Raw genomic sequence first — 13121 nt, forward strand, 5'->3', positions numbered from 1 at the left:
AGATTAGCTCCACAGAATAAGGTCAGTGTGCCACATTGACTCTATTGAAATGCTCAAGATGCCCTTTTAGCATTGTTAACTTATTTTAAATAATGAAAAACTATTTTGCCTTCTAGACTTAAAATGCTCGATCTCGATTCAATGGGTGAAAACTTAAAATTACAAAATTGGAGGTCCATTTGTAGCAAATGCCAAAGGGCTCTCTGATGTTTGTGCTCCGACGTTCAAGTTAGTGCTAAAAAAAGAATGAAAGTGAAAAAAAATAATAATAATAGGTAAAGATTTATTGGAATTCGATCTCTTTATTTGGAATGGAAATAGAGTATTTATACTTGTAAAGGAGAGTGATTGGATCGGAAAGGCTCGGTAAGGGAATTCAGTGACCAATCAGATGTGGGCCCTCTTAGTAGACGTGGCAAGTCTATTTCCAATATCTAGGAGACACATTAGCGCGATCATGCCCTTGTCATGCGCGACACTACTAGCGCTACTGAGATCAATGCCACAAGATAAAGTTAACTCACCATGTTAGACTTGGTTGAAATGCCCAAGATGTCTTTTTGGTTTTACTGACTTTTTCTAAATTGTGAAAAAACTGTTTTACCTTCCAAACCTAAAATGTCCTTGAAAATGATATTATTTTTATATCAAATTATTTTTTATTAAATATTTAAAAATTATTTTTGCATTTTTTAAAGTTATTTAATATTTAAAATTTTTAAAATTTTATTTAATAAAAAGCAAATTAAAATAATTAAAATAAAAAATAAAAAGGATAATTATGTTGCGAATTGCAACGAGGTTCACTGGATGCTTAAACTTCAAGAGAGCCAAACGGAATGCAACATGGTGGAAATGTTTTCACCCTATGGCACTCATGGCACCCAAACAATGCCACGACACAATTGGAACTCAAAAAGTGCCATGATCGCATGGTATCCTTTGAATTTGAATAAAACCTTAATCAAAATTAGAAACAAGAAATGATAGAAAGTTTTTGTGATATTGTGCAATTAAACAACTACAATTAGACGTAAGAAATAGAAACTCCAAATTATCCAAATAATTGTAGGTTGGGAATCGTTGAGGTGGTTTACATGTTAATAAAAAATTTCACATCATAAAAAAATGAGATTAAAATATCATATGTATGTATATATATACATATATATGTACGTATATATGTAGTATTCAAAAATTCAACAGCTTAAATTTTTATGTCTAAGTGATGTCTCACAAGTCTGTATAAATTTTTTTGGTGTGTTCCCGTAGACTCTAAGTATGACTTATCTTTCAACAATTAATATCAGAATCGAAAGTTCGACTTAGATACGATAAGTATGGTAATATGTAAAAGCGAAACACCTAAGAAGCTGATATACTAAGTCAACTTATGATTAATTGTAAGTTTAAAGGATACTGAGACAATCTAGACCCACAAAAAAGTAAGATTGAAAAGATAAAAAAACTCAATAACTTAAATTTTTAAACTCAAATAATGTCTAACATATATATATAAACTTCTTTGATGTGATCTATGAACTCTAAGAAGTTTGTATAGGCTCTTTTGATGAGCTCCTATAAACTCAAAGTGTGATTTATCTCTCAACAATTGATATCAAAGCCAAAAGTTTGACTTTAGATGCGGCGAGTATAGTAACATGCAAAAGCAAAATGCCTAAAAAAGTGATATACTAAGTCAACTTATGATTGATTGTAAGTTTAAGGGACATTGAGACAATTTAAACTCATAAAAAAGTAAAGTTGAAAAGATCCAAAAACTCAATAACTTAAATTTTTAAACTCTAAATAATGTCTAACATGTATGTACAGACTTTTTTGACGTGCTCTATAAACTCTAAGAATGATCTCCCAACAGGAACAGCTTCATATTACAACATTACTCGGGCCAAACATTTACAAGCAAATCCTGAAGGTCCTGGCTTTAGTTCAATAACCATCGTCCTCCAACCGTTGACGCATGTCAGGAGCCACTTTACCAGCAGCAGCTACATATAAAGTTATTAGCAACCAAACCAACGGTAGGGATCAGAATCAAGATAATTGTTATTCTTCAGAATCTTGCACAACTCAGAGGCATCAACGTCACCCTCTTTCATGAAACAGTTAAAAAAAATGCCGTCAAAGTTTCAAGATTCGAAGGGCTCCAGTCATTGATCTCAGAAACCGCTGCTTCCTTTTCGATATGCTTCAGAGCCAATTCAAAATGACATCTCTTTAAGCCCTAGTCTAAGGACCTTTTCTTCTCTTCATAATATTGCATAACTAAAACAAGTTCAGCTTCCTCAAGCATGTCAACTGAAAGAAAAAGTCGGATAGTAATAGATGCCAACCTTATATCATAAGCAGAGCAACTAGACTCCCACTCCTCAAAGCAAAATACTTCAATAATATGGTAAGTGCTTGAATCGAAATAGGATAGCTCGTACGTGTTGGTAACAAAGGGAAAAGCTCGTTTCAGAGCTCCCACACTCGATAAACCGAAGTTAAGACATGCCTCAGGCCCTCAGCTTTCACAAACAGCCCAACCACGACATAAAGAGCAGCCAGATTACCATATGTTGTCATCTGAACTCTTCCAAAACACTCTACTCACTCAATGTCATTTAAATTCGCTAGCTCTGCATCCAGAGAAGGTAACTTCAATTCATCTATAAGTTTAGTTGAGGCACCTTCTCGAGTTGTCCCAATCTCACATACAGTCAGGTGAGAGTTGTTGAAAGATGAAGTTTATTGATGAGCTTCAATTCATCCATGCACTTAAAAAAGAACTGGCTAATGCATCGTCCTTCATGAGATTATTGCAATAGCAAATTCAAAAGAGCGAAGGAGTCGAACTTCTGCGATTATAGCAGTCAGGTAACTCTAGGGACAAGGCCCTTCTCTTTGTTCCTAAAACTATGGTATTCCGAATTGCATTTGACCATCGAAAACTCATTTTGCTACTAGAGTGTAAAGATTGTCGGATAAATTAGATTGCGCTACCCGACATCTTGTTCTCCCTTTGGTTTTCATTTATTTACCATCAGCAATTCAGCTTAGATGTGGCTAGATTTTCCTTTACAAAGCAACATCCTCCAACAAAAACTAACGTATTCTTGTAATCTCATCAATTGCCAGTTGCTACCCATCTTGTTGCTAGTTTTAAAAGTATTTAGCACATTTCTAAGTTTTGATAATGCTGTTGACTTTGACATGGCAGTTCAAATTTGGGAACCACCCACCATTGTCGGAGAATGATTAGCACCCTTAAAGAGCTTTGCCTTGATATATGTCTGTCCAATTGCTAATACACAGAGGGAAATTCAAAGGAATGTGAATGTGACGAAATTTCCACAGCCATAAACCGTGCGTGACATCTTGATTCAGGTTTCCAACTTTGACGTCATGCTTTCCAAGTACCAATTGTCAACATAAAAAGGCTTCAGTCAGTCAATCTTTTTTCTGCAATCTATTGAGTTTCTAATAATGTATTTGACAGTAATGGGAAAAGCCATACAGGCACACTGGGCTCTTGCAAACACATCATAGGCACCAGAGATCCAGGCACAGAGAGAAGAAAAAGAAGACGAATTTCATTGCATACCAGCCATAACTTTATACCAGAATTTCATTGTGGCTAAATTGGCCTGGAACTGTCTACAATATCTATCTCTTAATCGCCAAGGGATAAAAATAAAAATCCTTTTGGTAGGACAAATTATCCACTAATTCAAACCAGACAACCATCATCAGGGGTTGTGTTGTGCTTATGATTGAACGAAGATGAATGAGAATTTTCAAGCAGTTTCAGCTGATCATAATCCCCAGCCCAGGGACAGGAACCTAGCAGGTTGTTGTGCAGAGCTAGCTATTGCTCCTATCAACAATTTTCTTTCTCCACTGCATTTCCAAACTTAAGTTAAATAATAGACTTGGGCAGATGAGGCGAATATCATCAACAGCAACCCACAAGGTGTTTGACAACACCCTCCACTGCCTAGGATCTAAAATGCTCCATAACTGAAGACAGCCTTAAAATCCAAAAAGGATCATGCCCTTCCAGAAATCGTATGTTAGATCCATCAATCATTATTCTTTTCTTTTCTTCTTTTATGACGATTCTATTGCTTTTTATTTGTTATGTTTATGAAGTCATGGAATGCCTCTGTAATTTAGTGTCAACGAAAGATGATTGCACACCTATTCTTCCAAAAGATTCCACTGCAATTAGAAATTATAATCAACTCTATCAACAAACTAAAGATACTCGTCAAATAAAAACCAATGAAGCAGGAAAGTTAGAGAACATATAAACATGCAGAAAAATTAAATTATAGAACTAAAATATGAAATTAAACTGAACTTATAATTGAACAAAAAGCAGGAAAAGGACTTACTAAGCATGATAATTATACAGACAAGGTTAATTCAAGATTTGAACAGATAAAAGTTGCCGACCGTTTATGTAAATAGCATCATCCATCAATGTATAAAGACTAACGATCCCACCCAGAAGGCCTTCGTCTTTCTCTAGGTCTATCTCTGGAACTGCAAAAACAGAGCCAATTATGAGCATAATCAGCATAGTAGTTGTGGTACGCAGAATGGTGTCACAAAATTTCAGCTGAAAAAAAGGACCTCTCTGAGTTCCTCTGGGTAGTGTTTTGTCCAGTATTCTGTGAAGTATTCGATCCTGACATCGGAGCAGTGCTGAATGAACCGGCCATCTGAGACCTATTTATATCTCCACCAATGGTACCACCGGATACAAATCCAGGCAAAGTTGGTTTCCTGACACTTGAATTGTTGCCGAAGCCTTGACTTTGAGAGTTTGATGAAGCAGCAACAAAGTTACTCTTGAATTGTGCCATCATGCCAGTTTTCAGAGAATTTACAGCAGCATTTCGACTTTGAGCAGCCTGAGATGAAGCATTACCGGATTCTGGATTATATCCAATACCCAGACCATAATCAACTCCACGCACACCTCGACCACCCCCACCACCACCCCCCCTTCCTCTGCCTTTCTTTCCACCTGCATGTTATAGTACACATCATTTGAGAGTTCAACATACTTTTCATAATTCCAGCAAACATGAATTATCTTGGAAAAACATATAAAGAAATGGTGATTAAAACTCTTTGTCAGACGCTTTACATTTTTGTACCTTCACAAAAACAAAGTTTTAGAAAAATACAAACAAGCAGATACATTAACAACTGCATTGGTTTGTCACAAGATAACCGTACCTCCTTTTCTTGCATCACGCTTGGACCTGAATCTTCCATCCTATTTATAGACAAGGCAAATAGCAATGCATAGTTATCATACACGTAAATCAAATCTGAAAGCTACAGATTTCAAGAAAGGAGAACTTGGTAAATGTATAAGATAGTCCATCAGTCACACGAATTGTTGCTGGCAAGCAATCTAGAAGACCACCAAAAGTAAAAAGCAAAAAGAATGTTGCACATTGTTTTCTAATAACTTTAATGAATACCACTGACTACAAAATAAATATAGTTAAAGTAATCAACATACCTTCATAGCAAGATCCATCAGTTCCATTGACACATTCTGACCAGCAGCAATTAAACTATTTACCAATTCACCCGCAAACCGAGCCTCCTTCTGAGTTATCAGAGTATATGCAATGCCATCTTTGTCACCAGCACGACCTGTTCTACCAATACGGTGCACATGCATGTCCATGTCCTTTGCGATATCAAAGTTCACAACTGACTTAATTGACTTGATGTCAAGGCCACGAGCAGCAACATCAGTTGCAATGAGAACATGGTAGATGCCACACTTAAACTTTTGTAGAATTTCCATTCGAGAAGCCTGATCTTTGTCACCATGAAGGGCGGCAACCTTAAAAACCTTATGAGAGAGCTGTGATTCAATCTCATCAACAGTAGCTTTCTTGGAAGCAAACACCAAAACATCACCCTCATCAATCATTCCAGGTAGCTTCTCTAGAAGCCACGGTAGCTTCTCAGAATCAGAAGGAAGTACATGAACAAGCTGAGTAATATCCTCATTAGCCATTCCCACCTCTCCAACTGTAACTCTGACTGGGTCACTGAGAATTTCTCTTGCTAGCTTCTCAACTTTGTGGGGCATTGTTGCTGAAAATAGTAAGGTCTGGCGGTCAGGTCTGATTTGGCCAACGATGGATCTTATTTGTGGCTCAAACCCAAGGTCAAACATTCGATCAGCCTCATCAAGTACCAAATAAGTTGCTCTCATCATTGTCAGTGCCTTCATTTTTAGCATGTCTATCAATCGACCAGGTGTAGCAATGACTATCTCACATCCTGCCTTGAGTTCCTTGAACTGATCAAGTTTGGACATTCCACCATATACAGCAGAGGCTCGTATCCCATAGGCTTTGGCAAATTTCTTTGTTTCCAAGAATATTTGGTGCGCTAGTTCTCGCGTAGGTGCACATATCACTCCTATCGGACCCTCTTCTTTCTGAAGTTCAGGCTGATCCATAATGTGGACAATCATTGGAATCACAAAAGAAGCAGTTTTACCAGAACCAGTTTTTGCAATACCAATAACATCCCTCCCAGAAAGGACAATAGGTAAGGCTTGGCACTGAATCGTAGTCGGCTTTTCATACCCTTGTTTTGCAATAGCACGCATTAATTCTGGTGCAAAACCACAGTCTTCAAATGTCTTAACAGGTCTTGGAACATCAAAACCAGAAACACGAATAGCCAAACTCTTTCGATATTCAGCAACTTCCTGCTCACTCATTCCTAGACATCAAAATGTTTTAAAGATAAAAAAGGTTTAGGAATAGAGTGACCTCGATGAAGAATATGATCCCTTTACATTAAGAAACAAGTGCCACATTATACATTTATAAGCAATAATGACTAACAGAGCCATGCATATTTTTTCAATATAATGACAAAAATCTCCTAAGGTCATTAGCTAACCTAAAAAAAAAAAAAAAATCAATTATACTTCAAAAACATAAGTAAATTTCATACTCTATTCTACCTTTATAGACTATCCTAGTATTATTTAGAAGATACTCATGTAATTAAGCTGCATGCAGATAAGTGCAAAAAGCTAACCATTGTGAAATAAACATTACATTGTAATCAACCAAGCCATATTCAAACTCTAAGTAATTATAAGAATCCAACTAATCTTAGATCCACATAATATCATCAATAACCAAAGACAAACCAACATTTTGAAGACAACCTTATCCATTATGTGTTTTTTTTTTTAAGAAATGATTCGGCTTGTAAACATCTTAAACTTACAATTATCAGATAATTTGCGATTTCATTTACCTGAAATTGAAGTTTTCTCCTCATAAAAATCTTTGTTAAACGGCTCATACTCAATGGAACTGTGATCAAGGGCTGGAATCGGCTCGATCTTTTTCTTGTCCACAATAACGGGATTATCATCCGAATCGTACTCCAACAAACCCGCATCTACCGCCTTCGCTGCCGCATAAACCTCCTCATCCGAATCATACCCCGCACGCAAAGCATCCGCCGCCAAAGTCAGCCCAACATCCTTCTTCACCCTCAAAAAACTCTCCACCGGATCATCCTCATCATCATCGTCTTTAAACCTCTCCGCCTTATCCTTGGGCTTCGGAGGCGGCGCCGCATTCAAATCCTCCTGAATACCTTGCATGAACGCGTCAAGAGGGTCAATTTCGTCATCTTCCGCTCCGTTTCCCTTGCTATCGGGGTAATTAGTGTCGACGTCCTTGGAGGTATCATTATCGGCGTAATCGATGTCGTCAAGGTCGGTATCTTCGTAGTTGTCGTGGCCGTGGCGAGAAGAAGGAGGGACGTAGAGGCGTTGAGGAGCTTGGGATCGCTCGAAGTTGTAGGTAGCTTGACGGTTTATCCCAAACCCTTCAAATCCAAATTTGCGTTTAGACATGGTTGATTTTTTTACAACAAAAACCCTAATTTCGTCGGGGTTTTGGGGACTTTTAGGGTTTCGAATCAAAACCAACAAGTGCTAGTACTTTATATTTTGTAATTCTAGGAAAATTTCTCTCAATTGAAATTGTAGCTGAGAGAGTAAAAGAGTAGAGAGCTGGAAATTAACTGATGAGAGTCGTTATAATGGCGATTCCAGAGTGGATCCAGGTCCAGGATCAATCCAGTCCGGCAGTCCTAAAACGTGAGGAGTTCAGATTTGTGTGGCCTTGGTCGAATTCTGGGCCTTTTACTTAATAAACAATTGGGTCCATTGACTGGCCCAAAACATTGACGTGACCGTAGTCCGTAGTGACAACTGTTGAGGGACGACGACAAAGGGTGCACGAAAACGAAAATTTTCTTAAGGGAATTCATTCGTGTAGGAAGAATTTTAAAATTAAATTATTGTTAAAGTATTTTAAATTTTGAAAGGGGGTTTTAGAAAATTTATTCGCTCTTCACATTTTACCTTGAGAAATGGAATTTGTGAAATTTATTAGTGTTTTAATAAAATATCAATATTTATTATGTTTTCTTTTTTATAAAACTTTTATTTTATCATTATAAAAAAATAGTGTTTTAGTAACATAAAATTATCATGTGAAAAACTCTAACTACAAAAACTCATTTTAAAATTTATCTTTTATTTCTTCATATTATTAATTATATTTATACATTTTAAAAATCTAATGATCTATATATTACTTTTTTTTTCAATATTTTTCTTATTATATCTCTAACTAAACTTTATAAGGTTGTGGCAAAAATAACTTTATAAAGCGAGACCAACCTCAATTAGAGTTCCAAACCTAATGAATCTATTGAAAACCAAGAAAAAATGTCTTATTGATAAGGGAAAAAAAGTAAGCAAAGGTAGATAGCTCTACCTTAAGAAGTACTTCTTCTTCCTTTCATTCTTTATGAACATGATTAGTTAGAATATCAGAGGGCTTAATGCTCATTCAAATCAAAAGAAGGTTATAGGTAGGATTAGAAGATTACATGTAAATGTTGCTTGTTTGTCAAAACTAAAATAAAACAGCAAAACACATAGGAAGTTCTAAATAATTATTTTGCTAGATGGCCTTTACATCATAACTATTCCACTACTTCAAATGGAAGAAATTGCTTGATATGGAAACCTAAAATGAATATAAACTTAGTGGTTGTCACTAATCAAAGCATCATTTATTGCTTTTTATATAGTGCTCAATAAATATGTCGTACTGCCATTTATGGGTATAATGTTGAAAGGGAAAGGAAGAGGTTATGAAAACATTTAATTTCTCTCTAAAGTACTATTAATAATTGCCCATGGATTTTGGCTAGCGACTTTAATATTATTACTTATCCCCTAGAGAGTTCAAACAACAATGGCTTTTAGGTTATTAACTTTAGTACAAGAGATTTTCAAACTTGCATTCAAAAGTTGGCTATGATGGATCACCCATGCACAAGGCCTTTATTCACATGGAGTAATCATTCGCTTTATAGGAAACTAGACAAAGTGTTGATAAATGATGCATGGTTTACTCAACTACTAGCTCCATTGTTGAATTCCTTTCATCTGAAGTTTTTTGTCACTGTCTACCTTTGATCAAAATGGAAGTGCCTAGGTAGTCATTGCCAAAACCTTTCAAATTTTTAATTTTTAGGCCAATATCTTGAGTTCCTAAAGTTAGTGAAAGAGTTTTAGGAGTGTTAGTAAATGGAAACACTATGGTTGTGCTACACAAAAAAGCTAAAGAGATTAAAACTAGTATTAAAGAGATTTAACTTTAACCAATTAAAGAGAAAAGGAAGAAGTTGACAGTCTTGCAATTAGCTACACTAGCTCAATCTATTACTATTGATAAAAAAAAAATTGCCATTAGAGCTCCATGAGATACTAAAAGTTAAAAATAGCTTATGGAGACAAAAATAAAAAATTAGATAGATTCAAGAAAGGGACCAGAATATGAGTTTTTTCATATAATGGTGGTAGCCAAGCAAAGGAGAACCACTATAAGAGTGTGTTGTATGATGTCATAAAGTTTAAGTCCAAGAACTTGCCTATTAGACATAAAAAGTAGGTTCTAGAGTCATTACCAATATTTTTTATCTAGGTGTGATTAGTCACCTATGTGAATCTATCTTTTTTAAGATTATCCTAAGCTTAACTAAAGGTTCTTGAAAAAAATAATTTTTGGTTTATATCAACAAAAATAAGTTCAGGAGCCGGTTATATGTAGAGAAGGTTTTAACACCTCTATAACGCTTAAAAGTAGTACCAACTTAGTCTTATATTATCTTATCTAAGCTTTTAATTCAAATGGTTTTTATTCCTTATTTTTATTAATTTTAATATATAAATATTGAAAAAAATTCTTTAGGTTTTTACCAAAAAAAAAAAAGTTTTCTCACCTAAAGAGTATTCAAGATAAATTTGACATTTACTTGAAAAGGTTCCGTTATCAGATTTAATAAATATTTTATGAAAATATAATTTATTTACATAATTTTTATTACTTACAAATATTAATTACAAAATTAATATCAAATAATTATACAAACATATTTACAATTAATTTTTTGTAAAAAAATCATTTTTCTTTTTTCATTAAAAAAATAAGTCATATTCTGATTTAAAAAATCTAAATTAGTAAAGTGAATAACAAATAAAAAATAAGAAAAATTACCAAGATACAAGTCAAAACAATTAGGTGGATTCTACATGATTCTCATATTTCTCTTCTTTGTTTTATTTTGACTTTAATATCACCCAAGCTAAGGCCATGAAATTTAAACTTTCCATGAAACCCCATAGCTCCAACCTCAAGCCACCATGTTGTGTTCTTCCAACATCATTCAACCACCAATCCCAGTCACCACAATCCTCTCATTCTTCTTATCTTTTTTTTTAAATAGTGATTTGTTCCAAATCCATTATCGAGATCTAGGTTTCCTTTTCTCTGTAGTTTTTCTTTTACTCTTCTTGCTTGATGATTTGTGTTTTTGCCTTCCTTATTCCTATATCTTTTTATGATTTCTTTGTTTGTTGATTAAGGTTTTTAGCTGCTTTTAAATTCTCTCCCTAAAACTCAAAATTTTGTGTTGCTTAATGATTGTTGATTGAATTGCTTTTTTGATTCCTCTGAACTTGGAATTGAGTTCTTTATATAGGGATTAAATCCTTTTTCAATTTAAAAAAATTTTAATGCTAAATGAATCTATCAAGATCATGTCAAAATTTTTTCTTTCTTGTAGAAACTTGATTCCCCAGACTTATCAAAATCAAACTCAATCTTTAAATTTCAAATCTAAATAAAATCACAATTTTTGAAAAAAAAATCAAAATTTATGTTTATTTTTTTACCATAAATAAAAATAAAAAACTTTTAAGCCTTTAAATTTGGGCTTAAAATTACTTTTAAAACCCAATATCAAAATGCAATTCAAGATTAAAATAATATCAAAAGGACCTGGAACAAAATTAAGTGTCACAACTGCCTTTTTTGCATATTTTCTATGAAATAAGAATTGTACAAAGACACAAAAATTCATTTTGCTTGGTTTGAAAAAACATTATCAAAGAAAAATCGAAAAAGCTCCTCATCGACAATGGCTTTAAAACTTTGAAAAATTCAAAAGGTTCTTCCTCAACAGAAGTTTTAAAACTTTGAGAATTCAAAATCTAAAAGCTCTTCCTCAATAAAGGTGTTAAAACTTTAAAAATTACAACAAAAAAATCCCTTCAATAAAGGCATTGAAATTTTAAAAATTCACAACAAAAAACTCATCATCAACAGAGGCATTAAAACTTTAAAAATTCAAAAAGCTCATCCTCAACAGAGGTTTTGAAATTTTAAAAATTTAAAAGGCTCCTTTAACTAAAGGCATTGAAATTTTAAAAATTCAAAGTAAAAAAGCTCTTCCTTAGCAGAGGTATTGAAACTTTAAGAATTTAAAAGACTCTTTTAACCAGAGGCATTGAAACTTCAAAATTTTAAAATACTTTTCTAATAAGATATTATGAAACTTTTAAAAATGAAAAAGCTCTTCTAACTAACGGCTATGAAATTATTGCATAATTTTAATTGAATGTCTTATATTGATATGAGATAGATTATATTCACACACATGAAAATTTGCTATTGGAAGGGAGTTTATTCTTGAAAGAGTCTTGTGTTTAATTTAGACTTAAGAGTTTTTATTAGTTATATTCATTATGAAATCTTTTAAGACTAATGAAAATTTAATATTGAAAGTATGTATTATGAGCTCTATTATGTTATTGCTGATTTAGCTCAATTTTATTTTCCTTGAGGGCAAGCAAAATTTCAAGTTTGGGGCTTGATAACTCTATAAAATAGAGTTATTTAGACTTGTTTTTAGTGTTTAAATGACTAACTTTTACATAGTTCTTAGTAAAGTAATATGCTTTTTACTTCTATTGTGCTTAATTTGATGATATGTTGGTGATTTTGAAGAAAAAAAGAAATCTTGCTAAATCTTAGAGAATTTTTGACAAATTCTACCTTAACTTGGAACTGATCAATTCATCATTAGTTTTCCTATTTTAAGAAAGTTCTCCCACTTTTACTTAGATTCTTAGTTTGACAAAGATATCCTTATTTGACTTAGAATTCCTACTTTGACTAAAAGATCTATTTAGTGTAGACACCCAATTTGATCCAGGCTGAGATTAATTGGGCTTGGTCTAAATAGGTAAGCCCATTTTGTATTTTTATTTTTATTTTATTTTTATTATTATTTATCAATATATATATTTTTATTATTATTTATCTATTAATATATTTTTATTTATCTATTCATATATATTTTTTATTTTATCTTTTTCTTGATTGATTTTCGGCTAGGATTAGCATCAGAAAAAATTAGATTTGGCCATAAAATTTGAGGTTGGTAGAATTGGGATTGGATTGAAAGATTGAATCCAAATCTCAGAGGGAGTTGGGATTAATCAAAAACTTTTCTGATCAATCCCTATAAATAGGTCCATAGATCATATAGAAAAAGGAGAGAGGAAATAGAAGTGAAAAAAATGTTCTGGTGTGTTAGAAACAACTTTAGGAATTTGTGAGAAATTTTTTAGAATTTTTAAAGTTTTTTTTCTGGAAAATTTTCAGAAATTTTCCAAAATC

At 33.4% G+C, this 13121-nt stretch overlaps 2 protein-coding genes across 5 annotated transcripts; both read right to left on the reverse strand.

Annotated features, from left to right (window-relative positions):
- Window positions 1-1684: 1684 nt before the first annotated feature.
- Window positions 1685-8196, reverse strand: LOC111283410 (DEAD-box ATP-dependent RNA helicase 24-like). Of its 4 annotated transcripts, XR_002689380.2 has the most exons (6): window positions 7324-8094; window positions 5546-6774; window positions 5254-5293; window positions 4642-5038; window positions 4401-4551; window positions 1685-4224 (listed from the first exon to the last, which is right to left on the reverse strand). XR_002689380.2 is itself a non-coding variant. In XM_022871945.2 (5 exons), exons 1-5 carry the CDS (start codon window positions 7931-7933, stop codon window positions 4500-4502), a joined length of 2328 nt encoding a protein of 775 aa, XP_022727680.1. In that variant the 5' UTR covers window positions 7934-8094; the 3' UTR covers window positions 4351-4499. The 4 variants fall into 4 exon arrangements, 1 of the variants encoding a protein (XP_022727680.1); XR_016340971.1 differs by lacking the exon at window positions 5254-5293 and having other exon boundaries at window positions 4116-4224; window positions 7324-8196; XM_022871945.2 differs by lacking the exon at window positions 1685-4224 and having other exon boundaries at window positions 4351-4551.
- Window positions 1951-3614, reverse strand: LOC111283315 (pentatricopeptide repeat-containing protein At4g01990, mitochondrial-like). Its single transcript, XM_022871762.2, has 4 exons — window positions 3608-3614; window positions 2255-2526; window positions 2141-2209; window positions 1951-2025 (listed from the first exon to the last, which is right to left on the reverse strand). Exons 1-4 carry the CDS (start codon window positions 3612-3614, stop codon window positions 1951-1953), a joined length of 423 nt encoding a protein of 140 aa, XP_022727497.1.
- Window positions 8197-13121: the final 4925 nt, after the last annotated feature.

Source organism: Durio zibethinus, chromosome 3 (genome assembly GCF_047325235.1).
Source record: "Durio zibethinus cultivar Kanyao isolate XHJ-2024 chromosome 3, ASM4732523v1, whole genome shotgun sequence".
Classification (NCBI taxonomy): domain Eukaryota; kingdom Viridiplantae; phylum Streptophyta; class Magnoliopsida; order Malvales; family Malvaceae; genus Durio; species Durio zibethinus.

Bases quoted from the DNA above. Each gene is read 5' to 3' on its own strand.
- LOC111283410 (XM_022871945.2), bottom strand. From the start codon at position 7,933: ATGTCTAAACGCAAATTTGGATTTGAAGGGTTTGGGATAAACCGTCAA. The intron at 5,039-5,253 runs GTACGGTTATCT...TATAACATGCAG, and splicing joins GCGTGATGCAAGAAAAGGAG to GTGGAAAGAAAGGCAGAGGA. The intron at 4,552-4,641 runs GTCCTTTTTTTC...CTGTTTTTGCAG, and splicing joins ACCCAGAGGAACTCAGAGAG to TTCCAGAGATAGACCTAGAG.
- LOC111283315 (XM_022871762.2), bottom strand. The intron at 2,210-2,254 runs TTAGACTAGGGC...TTGGCTCTGAAG, and splicing joins ATGAAGAGAAGAAAAGGTCC to CATATCGAAAAGGAAGCAGC. The intron at 2,026-2,140 runs GCATTTTTTTTA...GTTTGGTTGCTA, and splicing joins CGAATCTTGAAACTTTGACG to ATAACTTTATATGTAGCTGC.